Source organism: Phoca vitulina, unplaced genomic scaffold (assembly GCF_004348235.1).
Source record: "Phoca vitulina isolate PV1807 unplaced genomic scaffold, GSC_HSeal_1.0 scaffold18, whole genome shotgun sequence".
Lineage (NCBI taxonomy): Eukaryota > Metazoa > Chordata > Mammalia > Carnivora > Phocidae > Phoca > Phoca vitulina.
The window spans coordinates 9,709,803-9,737,365 of NW_022589721.1; the positions used below are offsets into that span (position 1 = coordinate 9,709,803).

At 36.2% G+C, this 27,563-nt stretch overlaps 1 protein-coding gene across 7 annotated transcripts in view; it reads right to left on the bottom strand.

The window, feature by feature from the left end:
• The window catches only part of CSMD3 (CUB and Sushi multiple domains 3), a 1,192,082-nt gene that overhangs the window by 412,679 nt on the left and 751,840 nt on the right, over positions 1-27,563 (bottom strand). For all 7 annotated transcript variants that reach the window (XM_032415697.1, XM_032415696.1, XM_032415695.1 and 4 more), the window contains 3 exons: positions 16,955-17,137; positions 11,915-12,241; positions 8,208-8,402 (listed from right to left, as the gene is read on the bottom strand). In XM_032415697.1, the coding sequence (XP_032271588.1) occupies positions 8,208-8,402; positions 11,915-12,241; positions 16,955-17,137 (705 nt within the window). The remainder of the gene's footprint in view (positions 1-8,207; positions 8,403-11,914; positions 12,242-16,954; positions 17,138-27,563) is intronic.

A 27,563-nucleotide genomic window follows, 5' to 3' on the forward strand; every position in this document is an offset into this window, starting at 1 on the left:
ACAGAGAGCAGGGGAGATAAAACCCAGGTAAAAATAAGGAGACATGCTGATAGTGCACATGCATCAGAACCCTTCTGAGTCCCAGTGGAGAAATGACTATGAAGAAATTAATCAATGGACACAGGTGAATGGGACAACAAATCATTTCTACAGAATTGAATAGGGACAAGGGCAGAAACAGTGAGACCAGTTAGGAAGTTGTTGCAGTAATTTGGGCCAGAGTTAATGGTTGCTGTGACCAGGATGTCAGCAGTGGAGGAAGTAAGAACTAGATGAGTTTTGAACATATTTCAAAGGTAGAACTAACACATTTTTTTTTTTTTTCTGATGGATTGTGTATGGTTATAACAGAAAGAAAGGAATCAGAAATTACTCCAAGAAATTTGGTCTGAATTACTGGAAGAATGGAGCTATTAATGATGATGGTGAAAGTCTGTGACAGTAGCAGGTTTGGAGTGATGGAGAGCAGATCAGTTTTGGACAGGTTAAGTTTGAGATGCCTATTTTTTTTTTTAAGATTTTTTTTTATTTATTCATTTGAGACACAGAGATAGAGAGAGAGAGCGCATGAGCAGGGGGGGAGGCAGAGGCAGAGGGAGAAGCAGGCTCCCCGCTGAGCCAGGAGCCCGACGTGGGGCTCGATCCCAGGACCCTGGGATCATGACCTGAGCTGAAGGCAGATGCTTAACCATCTGAGCCACCCAGGCGCCCCTGAGATGCCTATTAAACATCTATGTGGAGATGTTGAGTAGGAAGTTGAATATATGAGTCTGGACTTCAGGGCAAAGAACTAGGCTAGTGATGCAAATTTGAGAGACATCAGCACATAGATATTATTTAAAGTTAGAGACTGGATGACAGTTACCCATAGAATGAGTGGGGGTAAATATTCAAGACCTAGCTCTGGAAATAGAGAGGGGGAAAATATTTAAGACCTAGCTCTGGAACATACAGAGATCATCGAGATGAGAAACCAGGAAGAGAGACTAAAATGAGCTTGAGTGGTATATTTAATAAAATGAAATTTAATAAAGTATATAATTTTTAGACTAACATTTTTTCCACAAACAGTTAAATAATTATAGCTTTAAAGTATTAAGAAACATTTGATTTTAAAAAGTAAATGGTATGTACTTCAGGTTTTATAACAAAATATTGAATATATTTTAACTCAACTCTCATTTTTGGTCTGTAAATAAATCCTTCTCATCTTTCAGTCTACATAAGTTGAGTTCAGTAGCTTTAAAAAAGTGACATTCACCAATGAATAGTAAATCATCATACCCAGGAACAGTTTCCTTCTATGACTGCAACAAAGATAGGAGACTTAATTTATGTCCAACTGTCTTGCTTTCTAAAACAGAAAACTCTAGATGACTTAGCACTCACTGCTTGACACCTAGAAAGAGAACTTTCTTGTTTTATTTTAAGTCTCATGGCATGGTATCTCTTTCAAGTTCTTTTGGGATTCGTTGGCTGGTTTATTACTGACAAATACAGAAGCAGGCATTCATAAAGTAGAAATGCAACCCAGAGAATAGCTTGAAAAGATGTGTCAAAAACTTGATCTTTCTCCTTTTTCATTTTTTTAAACTAATGCATAATTTCTTACAATGAGGTAGAGAACTGTATTTACCAACCTTCCAAGGAGATAAAATCTCAACTGAAACTATTAGAATGGGATGAACTAATCTTTCCTGGGGGCAGAGCACAGTAGAATGAATAGGTCTTGTGTTAGTCTAAGGGTTAAATGTGGAGGAAAGGGGCTACATACATGTCAGCAAGGGCATGGGGCTGAGACAGGGAAAATAGGAAGGTAGAGAACAGCTTAGTGATGATAGGACTGTGTGTGTAAGCATGAGAGAGAGAGATATGATGATGATGGTGATGATGATCTTTACATGTAACCATTCCCTCGAATGGGAGGATGGGGGAAGAGATGGCTTAGGAAGGTATTTGGGAAGCTTTCTATTTACTGTACTGCATAAAATGTTCATATCTTAACTCTTAAAGAAAAACAAAGCAAACATCCTGTTATTTATTAATGCTTCCTGAATAACTTGGATAGTTCCTGAGTCCACCTGAATCAAATCATACCACACAATTGAGCCATATGAGCAGCTAAATTATTAGAAAAAAAAAAAAAGTAGTACCAAAAGGTGAAAAAGAATCAGACATGAGCACAATACCAATGCGAAGCCAAAACGACATTGTAGACACTATTCTAGATTGAAATGACAACCTGGGGGAGAGTGCTCTATTCACAGAATAGAATGTTCCAGCCTAGACTCTAGGTGCTAGAGGATTGCACTTGAACAGTGTTACACAAATTCACAAATAGGAGGAACTCAAAACATTTTTTCATGGTATAGCTATCTGGAGAGTGATTCTTAGGTAAGTCCAACCAATTTCTTGAGACATTGGAGTGCTTTCTCAAAATGGAGAGGTTGATATATACCTTCTGACCTGCTCTATTGGCCTGGCACCCTCCCCAAGGGATTGATTGCTACTATTGGATTTCAAATTAAAGTGACCTTTGTAATCGCTAGTTCAAGCCATTTTCCTCTTGGAAAATGCCCTTTTCTAGTGTGCATGAAGGAACTGTGAGGGCTAATGGGAACACTGTCATCAGCTGTCAATGATATCATTCTTGTGTTATTTATTATTATTATTATTATTGATGTCAAAAAGAGAAGTGTTTATTTTGTAACCATCTCTCTATAAAAAGTGAGAAATCACATCTCCCCCTTAGGAGGGCAGCTTGTTCCATTTAGCCCAACTAATTTGCTTCTGTAATTGCCTTGCTCCTGTAAGCATTTGAGGTTATGACTCCTGATCTATAGCAATGGGCATTAGGTACTATTTGTGGACACAGATCCATCAAAACCTCCATCTAATGGCAGTCAGGCTCACCACCCTGGAGAATATGAATATCCAGATGAATCTGAGCTGCGTGCAAATGCTGGAACAGCATTTTCTGGGTATGTGATAAATTCATTATAAAGGGTTAAAAGCAAGACATCCACTAGGCAAAGGTACGAACAGATGGGAGGATCAGAAGTAACAAGTTCACATCAGAGTGGACTTATAGCCAATTGACCAAATGACCACATGCATAAACCCTACTACAAAAGGACTCATGAACCTAATGATGCTCAGATCATTTGAGGTACGGACAATAAGGCAGGTATGTCTCAGCACTTTGGAGCTGGCATTTGGACAGGCAGAATATGGTGGTCAGAGACCAGTGAGTTTCCCAAAGCCCAATAAGGAAACCTCTCTGATTCAAATACTATACCTTGAATTTTGTCTTCTGTATAGCAGAATATTCAGAATGTTCACAAGGAACATTCCAGAAACTAGAAATGCTCTGGGATTTTACCGAGAAAAAGATTCTAGGATTTGAGAGTTAGGGATGGCTCCAGTTTGCATTGCTTGGTACAGTGAAGGAAATCTAGTTGCACACTACTCCCTTGAGAAAAAGAATGAAGGGAAAGCAACATCTTACCCATATTTCAGAAGATACATTCATACATCCAGGTGAAGAGAGAAATAAATCTAAACACAGTAATGTTGTGCTCCTTTTCCCCCTTTTCCAAATTTCCAAGCACCTAGGCTGGTAGAAAGGACTTTGAAGGAAACAGGGCAAGGCTCACAATGCCCTCAGGGGCACCTGAGAGAAATTCTGATTGTATTAGGAGAAAGAAAGAAGGCATATGGAATGGAGAAAATCCAAGGGAAAATACTCTAAAAAGAAAACTGCACTTCCTGAGGGTTGAATTTAGTGAGGAGGCTCACAGTTGCCCAACAGGGTTTTGGGCTGTGTGGAAAAATAAATGAATGTGAGGCCAGAGGGGTCTTGAGGGGACCACAGGGCAAAAGGGGGAGAGTGTTTATGCAGCTGTTATGAGTGGGAAACTGGTGGAGACAGAGGAAGAGGATTTTTAGGAAGCTTTCATGGCACATCATGAAAATCCCTATGTCAGACCATTAAAGTAGACCTATGATAACCATCTACACTATTCACAGCGGTAAGATATATCTTTGAAGGAGACACCATGCAGAGACTGGCCCTAGATACAGCCAGTTATATTCAGGTGACAGTCTAAGTGTAAGTGAAGAAGTCATTGATCGTCACTCAACTGAGTTAGGCGAGCAGTTTGTAGAATTCAAAGTGAATGATTTCAATGCTGATTACAGTAATTAATGTATTTTGTTTTCCATTAGCAAAACTGAAAGACTGTAAGGCTTTAGAATGCCTCTAATTTTTCTTCCTCATGAGGAAATTTGATCAACCCATTCTAGAGAAAGAGGTTCAAATTTTCACAAAGATAGCCTAAATCTATCCTTAGTTAATACATCAGTGGTGAACTTCAGGTCAGTGAATAAAATGTATAACCCATTTATGTCCAACAATTGCATTTAAGCTACCTGAAATGAATCCAAGTTCAGCTGTGGGATCATAGAACTGCAACAAATTATGATCTCATTTCTCTCCTTCCTCTCACCAATCCTTATTCAAGGACCAAGACTGATAAAACATTTCCTTTCACTTTTTTCAAAGATGTTCCACAGTTTTAGGGTTGAAGACTGGTTGACACGGGTGGATTACTAATTTGCCAATATGCCTAAACTTCTAGACAATTGCAGTTGACGGGGGTGGGGTGTGGAGGGAGAGGGCAATCTTTAAAGAGGTTGAAGCTTTGTGTCTTGTTATTGAAACATTTTGTACCGACTTCCCTTGCTCTATAAATCCTGACTGAAACGAGCAACTACCCACTTTCTAACATGGCAATCCATACATCCGAGCAACTTTTAACAATGCATTTAATTGTGGAACATTTTGTGTTAACAAGCTAAAATATAAATAGTTATCTGTATTAATCAGAACATACACATGTACGTATTTCATCCATATAAAATATTTAATACGATGATAAAAAAAAATTTAGCTAAAACATCAAGTCTGTATTGAAGGCCGTAATAGTGCCCTAAAAGATAAATTGCAAGAAATAATAAGCAAAACTTTTCTGTCAAAATATGGAAAGTCTAAAGGACAAAGAAGACAGGCAGAGAGGGCTCTCAGACATGGTTCTTTGTGTCAATGGGAAGGGCTGCATGGCAGCTTGGGGATGGTGGAAGGAGAAGGGTGATTAAAAACAGATCAACAACAACCCCAAAAAAACGCATTAGGAAAGAAGTTTTCCTCAGCTAGTCTCAGGCTTTTGTTGTTTACATCTAAGTAGAATTGAGGCTAAACTAAAACTAAAGGAAATCTTTACAAACCTTAATTACAGTCTCAGAAACTAAACCGGCCAGAGTGAGTTACACAGGGGTTGACAGCGGTCTGCTTTATTGGGTGGAAACTGCCTTGTGACATGGCCTGGGATATGGCAGGTGACCTGGCAAGCGCCACAGTAAGATCGCTTCCAGCCCACTCCGATTCTGCCTTCCCTGTCTCCAACCTTATTCTTAGTCATGTTCCCACGTTGGGGTTAGATCCAGAAATTGGTAGGTGAGCCACGTGTATGTAACTTTACTCATACACGCAGAAAAACATATTCTTTTCCTTTGGAAACTTCGCAAAGCTCTCTTTAGGATGCCTCGAGAGCCTATTGGCCTGTACCAAATTAGAATTTGGAAGATTTGTTTCACCCTTTTTTGAAAGTTAAAAACCATTCCTTTTTCACAGTGAAAAAAATCTCGCTAAAATTGCTCTCAAATTAAGCAGTGATTCATAAAATGATTTGTTGATGTCCAGCTCATTATTTTTACCTCCCCATTCAGCTAGGAAACAAGCTCCTTCTAAACCAACACCAAGTTAAGCAGGGGAGGATCCAACCAGACTCAAATGCCCAGAGATGTCACTGGACTGTACACAGCTCCCGGGGCAGCAGAGGGAGAGGCTCGGATCATGTCACTTCTGGGCTGGAGTGTCTTTCTGCTGGCCGCAGGATAATTTTAAACCATTTAGCATCATTTACAAAGCAGGCCATCTTCTGCACCCCGCTGGTTATCCATCAAACCTCTGGCCCTCTGTCCTCCACTCCGGTACATCGAACCAGTAACATTCCTTCTGCCTGAAATGAAATTTCTCCCATCTCCTACTTTTCCTTCAAATACTAATGTAGGCTTTCCTGACCGATTCCCCAAATTTGGGTCAGGAACTATGGTTAAAAAAATGAGTGAGCTCAGGGGCAAAGTATAATGGGAAGCAAAAATGAACATTACTTTCCATTTTTCTTTTTTTTATTTCAGCCCTTTATTGTGAAACTCCATTATGTTTTTTTTTAACATAATAGCACAGTCATAGCCATTGCTAGGGTAGCCTCTACTAAGCCCATAACATTTGAGGTTTGGAAAAAAACCCATGAAGTCATCTAGTTCAGCCCCCTGATATTACAAATGAGAAAGCGATTAGAAGAGGAGGGAGGAGCTAATTGAAGGGGCTAATAGGAAAACATAATTGCGTGGTCTGAAAATGTTTAACTCAATGAATGGCAGCATTTATAGGTAATGCTGTATTAGTCAATGAAGTCTGTTATATTTCTGAGAATTATCTACTAAATATTCTCTATTTATCAGCTAGAAATTAAAAAAAAAAAAAAAACCAGAAAAAAGTTTCCATTATGAGTTTGGACACAGGTAAAAAGAAAAATTAGGAAAACGAGAAAAACAAGAAACTATTTAAAAATCATCACTTACTGAATGGAGCACTGGGTGTTATATGCAAACAATGAATCATGGAACACTACATCAAAATAAATAAATTAATTAATTAATTAAAATGCAAAAAAAAATCATCACCTAATCATTACACGGTGATCTGTTAAAAGGTGTTTCATGGCTCTGGTCAATCTATCTATTCCTTAGTAAAAGTTCTTCTATATCTTTTTAAATAAAATAACTGTGTAGCCTTGGGTACTGGAGTGGAAGGAGAAAAGCAGAATACAGAATGTTAATTCCCATTGTGACAATTCTTTTTTTTAAGATTTTATTTATTTATTTATTTGAGGGAGAGAGGATTAGAGTGAGCACGAGAGAGAGAAAGGGAGAGAGAGAGAGAGAGAGAGAACTCGCACCATTGGGAAGAGAAGCAGAAAGGAGAGGGAGAAGCAGGCTCCCTGCTGATTAGGGAGCCAGACTCCAGGATCGCTCCCAGGACCCTGGGATCACGACCCTAACCAAAGGCAGAAACAACTGACTGAGCAACTCAGCCGCCCTGTATTGTGACAATTCTAAATGAAAGCTCCACACCTCATACACACATTCCTATAGATTCTAAATTGAAACACTATACTTGGTATATTTTATTTTTTAGGTAGGCTCATCCTTTCTTTTTACCAATATAATTTGTGACTTTATATGAATGTATATAGTCAAAGATACAAACTTTCAAACATTGCATACACACACACCACCACATAAACACATACGCAAATTACATACATGTATATATTGCCCTGAACTTTCTTGACTACATCTTATTGAGCAAATCAAAATTGAAAAAAAAAAAAGTGTTTAGCAAACTATGCCCACAAAAATTATACATTTTAAATAATGGCTGCTCCAGCATAAATTTATTTATTTCAATTAATCATTGTTAACACATTTTTTTAAAGATTTATTTATTTGAGAGAGAGAGGGCAAGCGAGTGCTGGCGGGAGGGGCAGAGAGAGAGAGAGAGAGAGAGAGAGAATCTCAGGCAAACTCTCCGCTAAGTATGGAGCCTGGCACAGGGTTTGATCTCACAACCCTGAGATGATGACCTGAGCTGAAACCAAGAGTCGCACGCTCAACCAACTGAGCCACCAAGGTGCCCCATTGTTAACATGTTTTTGAAAATTAAATGCTTATACTGTGAATAGTTAAAATACCATGAAAAAGGATGACTAGAAATATAAAGTATACTAAACTACAACTCTACAAAGAGAATTTGTACATACAACCAAGATTTACCATTTATTAATGTATATCTTTTGATAAGAGCTCTTTTTTAAAAGGGGACTTCTAAAAAGGTTTCTAAAAAATTATTTTAACATGAAACACTAAGTGTAATTTGTTTAACTATATATGTTTAATGTACAATATTAAGTCGTATTTTAAGATAAAGTTTACAACAGTCCTGGTAAACGATGCACTCCCTGCGATGGTTTCCATTGTGTAATGATGATGGGGTTATAGTTTTAACTGGCCATGGCACTTACCTCCACATCTTGGAATGGGTCCACTCCACATTACTTTTCCATCCATAAGGATACACGTAATTGTTTCTGTTCCCTGGGTTTTAATAAATCCTTCTTCACAAATAACTGAAATTGAACTTCCTAATTGAAAGTTGTCCCCAAACCGCCGTGCATTGATTGGTATTCCAGGATCAGGACACTCATTATGTCCAAATGCTTGAGAAGAGCAAACAAACAAAAAACACACAAACAAGCAGTATGAGACGGACTCTTATATACTTGGGGTGAGAAAAACTGATCTTAAAAAAGGTTATGTTTATTTCTAGAAAAGCCTTTATTTATTAAAAAAAAAAATATATATATATATATATAGAATTGGAGGCTCTCCTTTGACCCTACCTGTTTGCCTGTGATGTAAATAGGTGTGATTGTTTTAAAATATGAATTATACTCAGTGCACTGGGTGTTATACACAACTAATGAATCATTGAACACACCTCAAAAACTAATCATGTACTATATGATGGCTAACTGAACATAATAAAAAAAAATAAAAATATGAATTATATACTCTAAGATTAAACTTCAAAACAGAATTATTTCTGCCTATTTCTGGAGATCATTAGGCATAGACTATGTAAAAATTACCAGTATATACCAGCCAGAATTCCAATTATCCTGAATACAGAGCAGGTTGACATCTCATTGCAAACTTTTCTTGTGATTCACTCTTTGGTATGGAGAGACAGTCTTGTGAGGTTATAGTGAAAGGTTCCAAACTGGTATGAAAGTCTTAAAATTTCTTTATAATTTTCCACTTGTCATCTATTTTCTGCCATCTAGGAAAAGGGAAGGGAGCTAACTATTGCAATTACCATGTTTCAGGCAGTGATAGGAGCTTTGGAAATGTTATAATCTCATTTAACATTTAGAGCTCTAAAGAGTAACATGAGATTCAGAAAAAGATAAGTAGCTGGCCTCAGGTCACAGAGATAGGATTGAAATGTATCCCTTGCTCTGACTAAATTTTTTCTCAACAACATTTTAGGGCGCCTGGGTGGCTCAGTTGGTTAAGCGACTGCCTTCGGCTCAGGTCATGATCCTGGAGTCCCGGGATCGAGTCCCGCATTGGGCTCCCTGCTCAGCGGGGAGTCTGCTTCTCCCTCTGACCCTCCCCCCTTTCATGTGCTCTCTCTCGCTCTCTCATTCTCTCTCTCAAATAAATAAATAAAATCTTTAAAAAAAAACAACATTTTATGTTGGGTTTTTTGTCTCAGGTCTCAAAAGAATGTTAGTTCTTGAGTTCAGGGCCACTTTCTTATTTTATTTTGTGTCTCCCAGGATTATATTTAGCCTAGCCTTAGCAAGTAACAGAACTGTAGGGACAACGTGCATATTTTAATCTCTCAAAATTATAGATTACATGAGCCCTCCAAATTTCTCTCTTTATTCATCTGGATGGCCAAGTATGTACCATAAATATTTAAATTAGCACAATATAAATGGAAGAACATTTAAAATAGCAAAGTCTGAATGTGTAAAACATAGTTTATGAGGTATTTACAATTATTATTATATTCATGCTACATAAGTACATGAAGTTATTTTAAATTCTCTCACTAATCATCCCTTTGATATTGTTCATAAATTATAAAACTTTTATTATTCATCCTCCTCATTTTTAAGTTTGGCAGTACAGAAGAATACTAAGGTAACTTCTAAAATATATAAAATATATTTTGTAGGTATATATATTTTTCTAATTATTGTTTTTTGTTGTGCTAAAAAACACCCAAAAACCTCAACTGATTAAGCCTTGTGGTTCCTATATATAATGCCTGACAGGTATTTATTTCAGAAAAATATAATTTTAGCAGAAAAATTAAATATAATAATTTGCATATGATGGATTAAATTATTTACTGAGAAACAGAACAAGAGACAAGGAGACATATTTCCATAATACCCTGAAGGTACCATAAACATTAAAGTTAAAAATAATACATGTTTAAGATAAAATAAAAATTATAGATGGATAAGTGCATATATATATCTTTATACATATATATGAAATATTTTTCAAAGGACTTTCAGATAAAGCAACTATTTTACACAGCAGTCTGTGTGACACATCACAGCTAATTTAACTTTAATGATGTGCAATTACATGTTGACAACTTCACCACCAGTGACACTTTGAAAAGGCAATAACTGCTTTTTGTTACTTATTGTCAAAACTCAGCACTGAATGGGCGGGGGTGGAGGTTAGAGATGACTTTTTTTTTTAAAAAAAAGCAAGAAACTATAATCATATTGTTATATGACACAAATATTAACTCATCAAGTTGGTCAGTATCTGACAGAGTGTGGTAGCTTCAAGGGAAAAAAAAAAACAAGAAAAGTCACCAGTATTCTATGGCTTTAGGAAATGTTTGCAAACAGAAGCATTAGTATATAAGTGTATTAACGTACTAAGATATTTTCTCTTTCATATGATTCCTCTTTTTGCTATCTTTATACCTTTTTTTCAGAAAAATACAAAGAATATGAGTGACAGACAATAGTTAAATAATCTTAAAGAAATCTCAAAATTAAGCAACATAATAAATACAATTAAATAAGATGCTAAGGCAATAGTTCAGAAGGCAACTAAACAATGGCAGTTAATGCTTATTGAGCATTTACTAGGTATCATATACTCTATGCTAAATTATTTACACGCATCATCTAATTGATTCCTTACAGAAACCCAAATGTGTTTTTTTTTTTTAAAGATTTTATTTCTTTATTTGACAGAGAGAGCACAAGCAGGGGGAGAGGCAGAGGCACAGGGAGAAGCAGACTCCCTGCTGAGCAGGGAGCCCGACATGGGGCTCGATCCCAGGACCCTGGAATCATGACCCAAACCGAAGGCAGCCGCTTAACCGCCTGAGCCACCCAGGCGCCCCCCAAATATGGTTTTACTGATCAGAACACTGAGGCTCATTTATTAAACCTAAAAATGGAGCAGAGCCAAGATCTGAAGTTGCATAGTTTCACTATAGAGATGACACTCTTAATCTCTAAGGTGCTTTTCCCCCATGGTGGCTTTGCTAAATCAGCTCAGCGGTCTGCTGCCCCTAAGTTAATGATTGCCTGCTCTGTAATGTTTCTGCAGCCTTGTGAATTTTGTCTTTGGAATTATAACTCTGTGCTTTCATTATTTGTTTAAGATCCCCTATGTGCTTATGAATATTTTGTTTTTTATTATTTTTTTAAGATTTTATTTTTAAGTAAACTCTACACCCAACATGGGGCTCAAAACTGCAACCCCAAGATCAAGAGTCGCATACTCCACTGACAGAGCTAGCCAGGTGCCCCAGTTTATGAATATTTTGAAAGAAAGCTGTATCTCCTTTATATGTTTGCATACCAATAATGGAGCAAAGTATATGATATACAGTAGGTTTGATCCTATGCTTATAAGATTTAATAGAATGAACTAATATATTGGCTGCTATCATAATATTTGAAACATATTTTCTTAATATCAGGCTTCTCACAGAGAAATGACACAATAGGGAGTAAAATATGGTTGGAAATCAAGAACTAAATGACTATCCCTGGCATAATTTTACATATATATGATTTGTTCAAGTTTCCTTTTCTGTGGAGGAAGAGAGCTGGTTTACGTGATTCCTTCTAGCTCTACATTGTAGAAATACATTATATGAAAAAGATAAACTTACTGTTATAAGTGATGTTAAAGCCACGTCCCGACATTGAGTGGTCTGCTTGAAATTCCAGTCGCAGAATATGACTATTACTAGTAAGATGGGAAGGCACCTCAGCCCCAGTAAAGGTTCCAAGAATTGGGGAGTCTGGAGAGTCACCATCTTTAACGGCAAGGAAGTCAAACTGAGATTCCAGATCAAAGTCATTAAAAGAAAGATGTATCCGGCTCCCTGGATCAGAGATTATTGTCCAGATGCAGTTTAAATTATTTCCATACCCTTCTGGGTAATCAGGAGAAAGCACTGTTCCCATTGGTGCAGTAAAGTTAGACAGACAAGGAACTGTTGAAATAAGGTTTTAAAATACGGTAAATGTTCAAAAGTAATATTATACCTTATTTTGCCACATCCTTATTATACTTTATCCTTATTTACTTATTATACTTTATCCTTATTATACCTTATTTTGCCAAAACTATGATAATCAATTAGCAGTTTGAAAAAAAATTAAACAATGTAACTTATAAAACAGAAAAAAAATATGTTACCATTTTCACATATTAGAAAAGGCAACTGTTACTTTGGATGACCATATGCTTTAATAAGCACAAAAATGTCATGCATAGGGAGTAATAAAGGCAATTTATTTTGACATTATCATATTTGTGTTAGAGTTCTATACAAAGTTTTTGTTTCTGTGCTTAAGAAAGAAGATTGGTAAAATATTTAGAGATTTCCATATAAAACAATAATGCTTGGGAAATGATTGAAGACAAAAAATATTATGCGGATATTAACAGGGCTGGGATGTTGTAGCCCAGACAAAACTTGGAGGGAGGTTGGTGACTAGGCAAGTTTCATTCCTACTATGGCCATGAGATGCTCTCATAGTTTAAAACACAGACAAGAAGACAAATTAGCTTTTATAGCTATCACCCCTAGTTGCTAACCCTGGAAAGACAAACTTTCACACCTTACTAAAATGAAGTCTCTCCCTGCCCCTGCTTGACACCTCCCCTCAGTTTTCCTTTAGCTTTTAAAAACATCTGAGTTAAAGGATCACACAGGACATTTAGGAAGCAGAAAAAGGGTAAAGAAACAAAAGTAAATGGTCTTTTTACAGAGAAGAAATCATAGTTAAAATAATGATGTATTTTCTTCCAGTGGCTTTCATTACATAATTTTGACAAAATCAAATTCATTTAATTTTGCACCAAATTTTATTTACAAAGAGTATGAACTTTAAGCCTGAAAAATAGTTTGCTAAATTTCTGCCTGGAAAAGTTGTATTAACTTATACTGAAATATAATTTATATATTAGAGTGTACAATACCTCTACCAGCATAAACTATTATGATTATTTGACCTTTCTTATATGATAAGAGAAATGACATATTATTAATTTGCCCTTCTTTGCCTACTAGCAAAGTGGAAGATTTCTCCATTTTCTCTCTTTTTCAATTATAGGCTCATGAACTCTGATCATTTAAGATTATGAATGCTATTCAATATTATGATTAATATAATATTCATACATTATTTTGTTAATAATTTTACTATAATTTGTTTATTAAAAATAATCATTTCTTTTGATTTTTTATATTGCTTTTAAGTTTAGATCTTTTATTAACATTCAGAAATAAGACCAATATCTATTTCTCTATCTACAGAAATATAAAGACAAAAATACAACCATACCTATATATATGTGTGTAAAATATGTAACATATGTAAAAGAATGACAGGAATTATATATATAATCAATTGTTTATTACTATATATGTATTTTTTTTTATCATTTTAAACATAATTTCTAACCTAAGTTTGCTTCTTCTACATGGAATGATGTTAGGAGTTAACACCAGGTCTTAGAAACTGATAGCCATTGGGCTGGATCCAGACTGCAAATGTGTCTGGTGCAATTTTTTCTTATACCTGTACAAAAATTCGAAATCACATTTCAAAATCATCCTATTTTACATCTGAGGGGGAAAAATTCGGAGTTCTAGCTTCTTTGAAAAAGCTAATGCACTCCAGCTCCCTACCACTTCCATCGTGGGTGCACACATACCTAGTTCTTTTTTTTTTTTTTTTTTTTAAAGATTTTATTTACTTATTTGACCGAGAGAGACATAGTGAGAGCAGAAACACAAGCAGGGGGAGTAGGAGAGGGAGAAGCAGGCTTCCCGCGGAGCGGGGAGCCGGATGTGGGACTTGATCCCAGGACCCTGGGATCATGACCTGAGCTGAAGCCAGACGCTTAACGACTGAGCCACCCAGGCGCCCACACATACCTAGTCCTATTCCCTTCACACTTTGACCTGCCTGCATCCTGCAATCATTTGATTCTACTGTCCTTTACCTAAAGGCAGGTTCAGCAAACTTCTTCTGTAAAGGGACAGACGGTAACATGGTCTCTTTTGCAACTACTTAACTCTGCCACAGCAGCAGGACATCAGCCATGTGCAATAGGTAAATAAAAGTAGAGTTACATTCCAATAAAACTTTATTTGCTAAACTAGGCTTCAGGCTAAATTTGTTCCAAAGACCTTATTTTGCTAATCTCTGATCTAAATGATCCCTACTTCCAGGCAAGGGATGACCAAGATCTATCATGCTAATCTCCCATCTCAAATAAATAGGTCAATGCCGGTATAGTACTCTAAACCCTTTGTTATATTAGATGCAATTTTTAACGTAACTTCCTTTGACCCAGTGTTATATTTCTGTGAGTACCACACTAATTTTATGGTAGCAGTTTAATATTATACTTTGATATCCACATAAGTACTTTTCTTTTAAAAAATTCTCACACCGATTCTATTGTTGCCTGTTTTTTTGTTTGTTTTTAACCTAGCTGCATGTCATCATATTCCCAAAGAATGTGTGTTCCCAGAGAAATTATGTTAGGACTTTTATTGAAATTTCAAAGCAATTTCTATATAATACACATATTTATTTATTTAGTTAGTTTTTAAAGATTTTATTTACTTATTTGAGAGAGAGAGAGAGCGTGCACGCAGAGGGAGAGAGAGGGAGTAGCAGACTCGGTGCCGAGGAGAGAGCCCGACATGGGACTCGATCCCAGGACCCTGGGATCATGACCTGAGCTGAAGCCAGACGCTTAACCGACAGAGCCACCTAGGTGCCCCTAATTCACATATTTATTATAATGTAATAATATAATGTGTTCTAATTCAGAAACAGGGCATCTATCTCTATGTTTTTTTCATAAAATTTCCTTTTCTGAATAAGTTTGTAATTTTCTACAGGTTATTTGGATTTATGTAAGAATTATTTCTACATATTTTATCATTTTATTTTTCTGAATAAATTAGCTTTCCATTACATTTTCAAATTAGCTATTGTTGGTATATAGGAAACTATTAATTGCTACCTATTTATCATATACCAAGTTGCAGGGCTTAATTACTTTTAAAGTAGTAAAAAAATAAAAAAGTGTCTTCTAGATTTTCAAGAGTTTAAATTTGTTTTAGTCAGCATTATTTTAAATATTGTATTAAATGTATTTTAGTATCCCTTAAAATGACTTTAAAATAGTTTCATTTTTGATGCAATATATTACATTCATAGATTCTCCAATATCACACAACGTTGTCTCCTTGGAAGAACACTTAAAACTAAAGATCTTCGAGTGAAGTCTTTGGAAGTATTACTAACTTTAGATAATGCTAAAAGAATCCAATCAAACTCTCCTAATACATTTTCTTTTCTCACAGCAGGAACTTCACAAGGTGATCTTGGTTAGGGATGAGCACTGGCCCTAGAGGGAGAGGGTTCTATTGAGGGGCTCTATGCACTCTTCCTTTCCTACATTCCCTGAAGAGCCAGCAATACATATTTTGATTAGGGAAATTTCTGCCACATTCAAAAAATACCCACTTTGCTAAAACATAAGATTAGGTATCATGGCAATATGTATCCAGACACTATACTGAGAAACAGTAGTACTTACTTGATATTTGGTTCTTTTCTCCTTCTTTTTAACTATGCAAAAATACATATTAGAAAACGACCTCTAGTCTCTTTAAAAGTTCTGTTACTTTTTAAAAATGTTAAATAATTTTAAAATGTTAAATAAGCAACATTCTGAATAAAGGAAAATATATGTTTTGCAGCATATATTGTAACTCAGATGAAATGTAGGTCTTGAAAAATGCTTTTTTTTTTTAAAACCAGTTAAATATTGAAGTAAAGTTTGTGCCTTTGTAGGGAATGAAGGGTTTCACAAATGAAAAACATTATAAGTTGGATACAGATGAAAAATCTTATATTTCAAAACCATAAAATTATTTTTATTTTCATGAATATTGGCTTTATATGTTACCATTTGTGAATAGTCAAAACCCAGATGCAAAATTTTCAATATTGCACCTATATCTGGTAAGTTGCATGTGTTGGTATTTAACTGAAACTAAAAGTGTATCAACAGATAATACAAATTATATTTTTGTTGTAGTTAAATTGCAATGTTTTAATGTATTTGAAGAAATACATTCTTTTAATCCAAGCATACTGTATATCATAAACATTAATGAATTTTTTTTTCTGTGCAATATAAATAAATGGCACATGAGTATGCATTAGTGTGAGCATCTACAAGCAAAAAATAAGTTAATGCATTATACATAGAATATAAGCTTTAAATATTTTAAGAGCTTTTGATTGAAAATAAGCATATACTATCTTGTTAAAATAAATAAATGAGTCTACTAGAATTAGCTCAGATGTATAATTTCCAAAAGAAGTATGCTATCTATAAAGTATAAAATGCCACCAACAAAACGTTATAAGAACACATATCATATCACACACATCATCTGCAATTACCAAGTGAACTATGTTAACTTTATTTAAATCTTTAATGAAATTTATAATTTGGCATAAGCACACTTGTTAAAGATAGTATCACAAAGTGCTACTCATTCAAAAATAATTACACGGTTCCAGCTCTTTGCAATTAATTACAAAAGCAATTATATGCAAGGACAGGGTGACATATGCTATCTGAAAGCAAAGCATTTGGTACTCACAGATACAGATGGGTATGTTTGCAGACCATTGGTTATTCTCTTGACAAACAATGGATTTCTCTCCAATTAATTCAAAGCCAAACTGGCATTCGAACCTTAAAACATCACGATTAGAAAATCCATCGCCTTCTCTAATTCCATATAAGGGTGTACCAGGATCACCACAACTTTCTTTTTCAATTTCTGCAAAAAATAGAAGATACAAGTCACCTTCCAAGGGTTTGAGGCACATGATATCCATATGACCTGTTTAGTAGAGGTACACTCTCTATATCTGAGATATTTCAGAACAAAAAAGATGAGTATGTTTTCCAACCTTAATTTTTTTTTTCTTTTGCTACTCTTATGACTATAATTTGATGACATGATCTTTAGAAAACAACTAATGCAGTTCTCTCATTTAGTAGATGGGGAAGCTGGGGTCATCGGAGCACATGCTAGTGGTTGTGCCCTAACAGAACAATTATGACAAAATTTCAATCTTTTGTCTGCAGTACACACACACACACACACACACACAAACACACGTGCGCGCACACACACACACATCTATGTATTTTCCCCAAACCCCCAAAACATTTCTTATTTTTGTTATCTGTACATGATACAGTAAATCCTTAGGTCATGACCAGGTTGTGAGCTACTGCTGTCCGCCTCAGTTTTCCTACAGCAGTCAGTGAATACCTTTCCCGTAGGATCTGCCACTCTCCCTGACACTTGCTGGTTGAATTATTTCCCCAACTACACCTGCCAAAAAAACTCTTTAGGGCAGGAATCAATTTTGCATTCCAAAGTACCCAGATATGTTCCTCCAAAAATGTTTTTATATGAACTAAATTGAAGAAGGTTGAAAAAATTCTCGTAAGAGCACATGAAAGCACTCTTTCAGCTGACATTCAAAGAAACTCCAAATGTCTAGGATCTTCATTGTGAAGCTAAGAATGTCAGTAGCAAGTTATTGTGGTAGTTATTTTGGTTTTTAAGTCACATGAAATCACATTAATACAGTTGTCCTCAAACTACAGCAAAAAAATTAAAATTAAAGTTAAAAGATAAACTTTGAGATAAAGTTATGGCCTCTATCCTGATATTCCAACAACCACACATTCCTGGTTTTTCTGTAATCTACCAGCACCAATTTGGTGTGGTCTTTCCAGTTCTTTTCCCATGTTTTTATAATTATACATAGGCATATATAATACAGAATATTATAAACATCTATATTTATGTAAATATAAAACTCCTCTCTTCAACTATGTAGTATTGTTTTACATATGTCTTATATTTATATTGTAGTATACTGTCATTGTCATTCTATAACTTGCTCTTTTTCTAACCAAACAATAATTTTGGATTTATTTTTGAACACCCTTGTCTTTTCAGCAGAAACCACAGCTGGTTATAATGATTCCTCTAATGGACTCGAGTTGATATTTTATTTTTATCTATGCCATAGTGACTTTAGTCTACACATTTTTTTTCCTCATGCGGTTCCTATCCAGACTTAATATCAGAGAAAGAAGTTTGTAATTTTGCAACTTTCACTAGTCTTCAGGAGAGTTTGTATAATAGGAAACCTAGATCCTTGAGTGTTAGAACTTGCCAAAAGAATGCTGGCTGAGTCTGGTATAATTTTGAGGAATATCTGACTACCATTTTAATCTCTTCTAAAATTATTTTTCTATTGAAGGCATTTTTAAGGGGGTGGAGGAGAAAGGGGCAATACTGGCAACTTATATATGTTAGAGAAGGGACATTTTCCAAGATTTGCCAGTTAAGTGGGTTAGTTGTAATAGGATTGTGCTATAGGATTTTTAAGTATCTCTTTATAAATAATGTCACAAATCTCACTCTTAATGCTATTTACTTGTGACTAGTCTTTCAGTTTTCTTTGCTTATACTTACAAACAGTTGTCAAATTTATTAGTCTACTTCAAGAACCAACTTTTGCTGATCAATACCATTGTTTTAATTTCGTTTAAAAATCCCTCCTTTTTATCTTTTTTGGATTCCATCTTCAACTCTCTTTTGCATTACTTTGCCATTATTTTTCTGCCTCTTGAGCTGAAATCTTAGGTTTTTTTTTTTTTTTTATTAGTTTATTTTCAGCCCTTCTTGTTTCCTGAAAAAACAAAAATTGAACCCATAAATTTTCTTCAGAGTTCTGCTCTGATACAGAGAGCTTTCTTTGTTCACTTCTAAACAGTCTGGTACTCCATTCTGATTTCTTCTTTATTCATAAATAATTTAAAAATGATTTTAAATTTATGGGTTAGTGCTATCACGTTTCTGTTGATTTCTTTTTTATTTTTTAAGGATTTTATTTATTTATTTATTTATTCCAGAGAGGGAGAAAGAGAGAGAGAGAGAGAATGCATGTGGGAGTGGGGGAAGGGACGGAGGGAGAGGGAGAGAAAATCCCAGGCAGATTCTGAGTAAGCAAGGAGCGGGTCTGGTCGCAGGACTCCAACTCACCACCCTGAGATCGTGACCTGAGCGGACACCAAGAGTCAGACACTCAACTGACTGAGCCACCCAGGCACCCCCATTTTGTTGATTTCTAATATTATTGCTTCAGTATTCAGTGTAAGTGTATTCAGGTCTCACAGTGGATAAATCAGTAAAATATATTCAATTCAACTTGTATTTGTCAAATTGAAATTGTTTATGCCCTTAGTTATTTTTTGTCTACCCTCTCTGACAGTTTCTAAAAGAACTGTGTTAAACTTCCAGAGTACGGATTTTACCACATTTCCTTGTAGTTGAATCAAGTTCACTTCACATATATGAAATAATCATTTAGTCATTCAAATTATTCAACAAATACTTATTTGAGCACCTATGACATACTAAATTCGGTTCTAGGAAGGTGGGATAAATCAACGAATAAACTACAATGATTCCTGCTCTCCTGTACCATATATTCCATTGGAGATTTATGAATAATAAGCAAGAAATAAATAACATCTTATTTTGGAAAGTGATACATGCTCTGGGGGAAAATATTGAGCAGGAGTAGATGGGCTTAAGTGCTAGATTATGGTAGGATGACATTGTTACCAGGCTCACAAAATTATATTACTCTCATGCCTTGAAATTGAAATTGTTTCTGTTACTGAAAGAGTGGATTCTGCTTCATCTGAAAATGTCTTTATTTTGCCCTCACTATTGAATGATAGTTGATAAGTTATAGAATTTTAATTCAAAATTATTTTTTATCAGCATTTTGAAGATGCTTTTCCCTGATCTTTTATCCATCCAGTATTTCTGATGACAAATATGATACCAAAGGAATTTTAATTTTCTTATAATTAATCTGTCTCATGCAATGTCCTTCTCCCTTACCGTAAGTAGTGGCATTCCTTTTAGACTTGTTTTTTGTTTTGTTTTTTAAAGATTTCCTTATTTATTTATTTATTTATTTGAGAGAAAGAGAGAGAGTGGGAGAGAGAGCACAAGAGGGAGGGGCAGAGGGAGAGGGAGAGAGAATCTGAGGCAGACTCCCTGCTGAGACCCAAGAGGGGCTCCATACCAAGAACCTGATATTCAGGGCCTGAGCTGAAACAGCACTCAACCCACTACACCACCCAGACGCCCCTAGACTTTCACCATCAAAACAACATTGATAATGATAGATTACAACTGATTTAATGTAATTCAATGCAAATGGGAGGAAAGATAAAACTCTGCATGTAGAATGACAGTTTAAAAAATGTAGAATTAATAAAAATAGAAGATCAACATTTGCTGGCCATTGTAGTGATTTTGGATTCTGGGTGAATGTTTGATTAAAAAAACAAGATAATAGTATAATCTTGGATTACCTCTCTTTGAAGCATGTATCAGTCACAAAGGTGAAAATGGTTATGTTACCATGGAAAAACCCAGAAGACACTAATTTTACCAGATGATCAAGTTTCACGTAACCAGTATGGGAAATGCAGACATTGTTTGCCTCCTGATGTGATGCACTAAGACACTGAGAACCATTTCTGTGGTATTCCTGTCAAGAATGCATGGTCTAAGTCTGAATAGGAGGAAAGACTGCATGGACTCAGATTGAAGGACACATTACACATAAGAAAAAGACATGACAAATAAATGTAATAGTTTTGTGGGTTGACTCCTGGATAAGGAAGGGAAAAGAGACATTTTTGGATCATTAGTGAAATTTAATGAGGTCCATGAATTATTTGATAGTGTTGTATCAAGGCTAACTTTCTAATCCAGATGGTTATTTTGTGGTTTTGTGGGGCAGAGTCTCTGTTTTAAGTAAAACTCAAAGTATTTGGGAGTAATGAGGCATTATGTTTGCATCTTGCTTTCAAATGGTTCTGTGGTGGTTTTAAAATATGTCTGCAAATTCTTTGACGCTCCTCTATCCAAAGGTGTAATCAAATTCTCTTCTCTTTGATTATTGGGCAACATTAGTGACTAGCTTCTAACAAATGGAATATGGCAAAAGGGACATGACTACTTGTCTCAGCAGCTCTCCTAACACTATCAGTTGTCTCAAGCCTGTATATGTTTGGGATATGGAACAACAATCAGCAGAGTCTACTTTATCTTGTCCATTGCAGCAAAAACTATAGAAGCTCCAGTACCCAGATTTGATCCAATAGGATTGAGAAAAGCTTGATCTTCCCAACAGCTCCCTTAAGGGTTTTCAATGCCACCTGGAATTGTGGAGAACTTAATGCCTGAGGGATGAACTTTGACCACTAAGAGGCAGGAAATGGGGAGGATACCAGTGGATTCATTTCTTACCTCCCTCTCCCCAAAAAGATGGCTCCAAACCACAACTGGCCCACATGGCCCACATAACCAAACACATAGCTGTGTTTCTTGTGAGGCTGTGATCAACTCAGTAACACTCAATAGCATATCACCTCATATTCGATTCCTCCTTTCCCTGTTATATCTCTTTTTTTTCCCTCATCTTTGCTGTTTTGGAATTGCACTCCCTTTCTCCCCCCATAAAGTATTAGTCCATAAACTATGCCTCAGCCTCTGTTTTTGAGGGAACCAGAGCTAGGACCTGTGACTTACCACTGGCAAACAATGAACGGACAAGGTCAGGGACTAGGCTATCTAATGGTTGTATAAACATAGATGTGGTTTCCAGGAAGATAGGATATTAGCTCCCATTATTGAATGACTATTATTTGACAAGAGGTTTGCTAAATACTGTAACTGTTTTAAATCATGCATTTCTTACTGAAACACTGAGAGTGAGGCATAGTATTCCAGCTTAATAGGTGAAAAACAAAAGGTTCTGAGAGGCTAACCAAGCTCATAAACACAGAAATAGCTTAAATGAGATTCTATTCAACATCTACATGACTTCAATAAGCACACTCTTTTCCACTGTTCCATGCTGCTTGAGAGAAAGGATAGAGAGGATAATGTGGGACGGGCACTGGAATAATTAAGGAAAAGAGATGAATTAACTTGATTCCAGTATTGGAAAAGATAGCAACATTAATTTTAAAAGAGGTTTTTATCTCCAATGTTTCAACACACTCATCCCACCCCTGCATGGTACCAGGGTGATTTTAAAACTGTTCAGTTCTCTTCAAATCCTTTCCCATGGAAGGCCCTCATAATCTAGATCTTTCCTGTCTCTCTAGTCTTGTCTTCCATCATTTTCCTACAAGCTACCTGTCACACATGTTGAGACACCCGCAGTTCACTTTCACACCCACATGCCGTTAGGAATGTCATCCTCTCTGCCTAGAAATAAGGCATTCTCCTAGTATACAAAACCTGGGGAAACTCCTGTGCATTTCCCAAGGTCAGATTATACTTTTTCCATAAAGACTACCCTGAGCTTACAAGCACAGTTAGTTTTTCCTTTCTTTGGGCTTCTACGGGCCTTATAGGGCATACTTATATATTGACCTGTATATTTTACTTTATTTACTTATCTGTCTCCTCCCATGAGCTTTTATTGATGTTTGCATTTCAAGTGTCTATACATGTGAGGATAACAATTTATATATCATTTATGTGCCAAGAAAAGTTCTTTTTTTTTTAAGATTTTATTTATTTGAGAGAGAGAGCACATGCACACGAAGGGGGGGGTGGGTGCAGAGGGAGAGGGAGAAGCAGACTCCCTGATGGGTGTGGAGTCCTACACTGGCTGGATCCCAGGACCTTGAGATCCTGACCTGAGCTGAAGTCAGACACTTAACCAACTGACCCACCCAGGCGTCCCAATGTCAGGCAAAGTTCTAAGCACTTGTTCCATTTAATCCTGATATAGCCCTATGAGGTCTCAAAGAGGTATGTAGTTTGACTGAAGGCACACATATTTTAAGTGGCAGAGCTGGGATTTGAACCCAGTTAGTATGGTTACAGAATATGCGTTCTTCAGCTCTATATCTTCTCTCAGCATAATTTTCAAGGAATAGTTGTGGAATATGAAAAGAATAAAGGCAATAAAGAGCATACAAAAGCATGTTGTTCTACTAGTAAACAATATAAGCAATCACAAATTCCTATAGCTATAGAGAACTACATGTATAGAAAACCATGGAATGACCTGTTATGTCTTTTGAATAATTTAAATTTTATAGTTGTCTTATAATCTAGAATATGAGTGCTGAATATTTTCTCATTACCTCTCAAGAACCATTCTCCATCTTTTTCTTCTTGCTTTTTACCACTGGGGGCCCACATGGACCCGTAACAGAGAGGCTCTTGTGCCACCCAACTTCCTCTGTGTGCAACGAGTAGTCAAAGAACAAGTGGAACTGGCAGGAGATGGAATGAGGAGGTTGAGAAGAGAATTCCATGGCACGTTTTTCTCCCAACTCCTCTGCCTGATCACCATGGGATGGCTGTAACCCTTGAATGAAAGTCAAGCTTAGGTCAGGGTGCTCTCTCCGTACAACTGTCCTCTGAGAGCTGTGGTTATCATTCCTGAAGATGATCCTGACTCCCTGTTGTCACTCGCCTGAGATAGTGTATAACCTCTTCTTAGTTTCCTTAAGCTCTGCCTACATATATACATAGACTTAATGTGAAGGTGCCATTTGTTTCCTGCAGTATTTCTGACTGATACAGTGTAGCTTACCACTGAATACTCAATGCAACACAGAAATAATTTAGCTAGCGTCCTACCGATAGGTGATTTCATTATCTTATAATATTGTGTCCCCTAGAATACAAAATGGAGTTGGGATTTCTTTAGGAAATATTGCCTCCATTGGAGTCAGCTAAATACTGTGCATCATTCACAACTCGAACTGGAAGGAGAAGAGTGAGCATCCATTTGCCGAGTCAGAGGTTGGCATTCATGGAGTAGCACCTGGTTCTGCTCTTTCTCTTCCCTGCTGTGGAGGCAAAGAAATCAGAGGTTGGGGAAGAGGTGCTAAAGTAAATGAAGATGGGAGGTCAGAGGAAATAGAAGCAGAGCACTATGGAAGGCTCTTCTGCAGTGAGTTGAAAACAAAATTGGAAATGTAGGTTTAAATGGCAGTGGCTGAAATTTGTAGAACAGGACTCTTTCAACACCTTTTCTGTAGTGACCAAGTAACTTTGATCCTTGCTGCCTAAAATAATAAACCCTAATTTTAAATTCAATCAGATTTCCAGCCAAAGACTAACATCTGGCCTCAAACTGACATAGAAATTCTCATTGATCAATCTCTGACTTGACAACAGTTGACACTGTAATTCAAATACTTCACAGAGAAACTGTGTAGGTTAAAAGAAAGTGATCTATAAAACTTGCAGTTTTGCTGATTCTTAATGTTAAGAAGCCTCTTGGGAATCTCATTACCTTAGCAACGGGCTTCCAAAGGTTGTGAAATACAGAATCATGCCACTAGAAAAGACCTTGCGAGTTAAATTCGGTCTCACCTTCAAGCATCTCAGACAAATGAGACTCTAGTCAACATTTAAAAGATTTTGAGAATAAAATCTATAACGTCTCAGGCAAAGTAATAAAAGATGTATTTGCAATAATAAATGTGTATTTTACAATCATGATGAAAACCCTGACATTTAAAAAACTTCAGATTAGATAAAACCATTTAATAAAAAAATATGCAAACTTCAGAATGCTGGTAAATACACCCCGAGACAAAGTTTACCTTTTCCCACAGAGCTGGTATAAAAGAACATCTGTAGCCAGTAGTTAAATCATACACTCTTTTGATATATAGCAAATAGAGGAATTAAAAAAAAATTACTCAATTCTTAATCATATGTCACCTTAAAAAGTTATGGAATGCTTTAGCACATTTCATAGAATTAAGAACTCTTTATCAGTGATAAAAACAATGTGCTTTTCTTTGCTTCTAAATATGATGTTGACATATCATTAATTTGGAGTTGTTTTTATGGTTGCATTGACATATATATGACAAAACTATTTCTATTCCATCATCTCAGTGCCCATATTTCTAATTTAGAGGATACCCAAGGAACTACAGTTAATGTACGTGTACACAAGCAAGGAGTTTGTCAGCCTTCATAGGTGCCATGTCTGAATGTGTCTCCTCAAAATTCAAAGATGATAGTATTAGAAGGTGGGACCTTTGGGGGTGATTAGGTCAGGAGGGCTAAGACCGCATGAATGAGATTAGTACTCTTATGAAAAGCTTCAGAGAGATACCTTGTCCCTTCTACCACGTGAGGACACAGAGAGAAGATGCCAGCTATGACCCAGAAAGAGAATTCTGAACAAAGGTCCCCACGCTAAAACAACAACAACAACAACAACAACACACATACACACAAACCAAAAAACAAAACAAAACAAAAACACCATGCTGGTATCTTGGTCTTGGACTTTCAGCCTTCAGAACTGTGAGAAATAAATTTCTGTTGTTTATAAACTACCTAGTCTGTGGTATTTTGTTGTAGCAGCCCAAATGGACTAAGGCAGTAAGGATGGAATCTATGAACTTGGATTATGTGGCATTTTCCTCCAACCCAGTGATTATCAGACTTTCTTCTGACCACGGGCTTCCTGAGGTTTTATGAAAGACCTTACTCAAGGGAATGAGGTTATTTTTAGAGAAAAGACTAAGTATCCTCTAATTTAATTAAAAAGAAATAATGTATGGAAGTAGGTATTTAAGTATTAACATATTTCTTGAAATGTCACAATAGTTCACAATATACCACAATGTAGTGACTCCAAAACTGAGAACTGTTAGCTAAATAGTTCCTTAGTGTATAAATTTTATTGTCCAAACATTTTAATGGGAAAAGGTGAGAATCAATTAAACACACACACACACACACACACACACACATACTTCCTGATATAGTATCTTAGTTCAGAAAATCTAAAGGTTAGTCTTACCAACTTCAAAGTATAACAAACTCATTTCAGTTCAATATTTGCTAAGTATCCACTGTGTACCAAGAACTGTGCTAGGAACTATGGACACGAAGAGGTGTGTGTCATAATCCTGGCCCTTAAAAAACAGCTGTAAGAGTCAGTCTGTCAAATAGGTGTACTCAGCGTATATTTTTCAATTTCTTAGCACAGATTTTTAAGAGAATGAAAACAGACTGTGCTCTGGTTGACACCTATGCCACAAACTGTCAATGTTTTAAAGCTCCAAGATGATTTGAGAAGTTAAGTGCATTCCCTATGTATTCTGATTTAAGTGACAGCCTAAAGGTGACATGTAAAGTGACAAGTGATTCTTCTTCCCTGACTTGCCCTGAGGTAGTGTTCTTAAAACTTGACCCATTTTTTATATTCTTAATGTCCTTCAAAGGACCTCCTCAGCATTTGCCTTAGATCTGGGACCAGGTACAATGTCTGTGATAAAAGGGCAATGTGGCAGGCTGATTGAGATTAAGAAACCCAAGGATATGTTCAAGGTCATTCTCATTGTAAAAATTTCAAATCAGTTGATGTTATCAAGTAGTAAACCATCTAACTATAGATAGCTTCATTATCATTTTTTTCAGGTACAGTGACGTTACTCCTTCACATATTCATTCACTCATCTGTCCATTCAATCGTCTCTTAGTATGTTCATTCAAGAAGAGTGTCCTGACATTGTACTTTCTCCTGAATGTTGGAATGCAGAGATGAATAAAACTTAATCTATTACTGCCTATCAGGAGAAAAACAAGTATGCATATACATAAAAGTGTGATAAATAATGTAGTTTTATAATAAGATATTGGGAGGCATGGAAAGAAAATGAACAATTCTGCTTAGGAGGGGAAAGATTCTAAAAACTGAAACATGAGGGGCTCCTGGCTGGCTCAGTCAGTACATCCGGCAACTCTTGGTCTTGAGGTTGTGAGTTTGAGCTCCACTTTGGGTATAGAGATTACTTAAAAATACAATCTTTAAACTAAACAAAACAAACAAAAAAACTGAAACATAAACTAAGATTGGGCAGGTTTGCAAGGATGTGTGTGGTTGGGAAGGTGTAATAATGTATGTGGGAGTTGGTGACATTTCAGGCAAGGGGAAGAGCTTTACCAAAGGGTGATAGTGTGAAACAACACATTTGGAAAAATCCAAGCAGCTCAGTATGGCTGGGGTTAGGGTACAAGGAGGGTTAGGTAATACATAGGTTGGGAGCTATGGGGTAGCTGGTGTACAGTAAGAAGCATCTCTGACTTT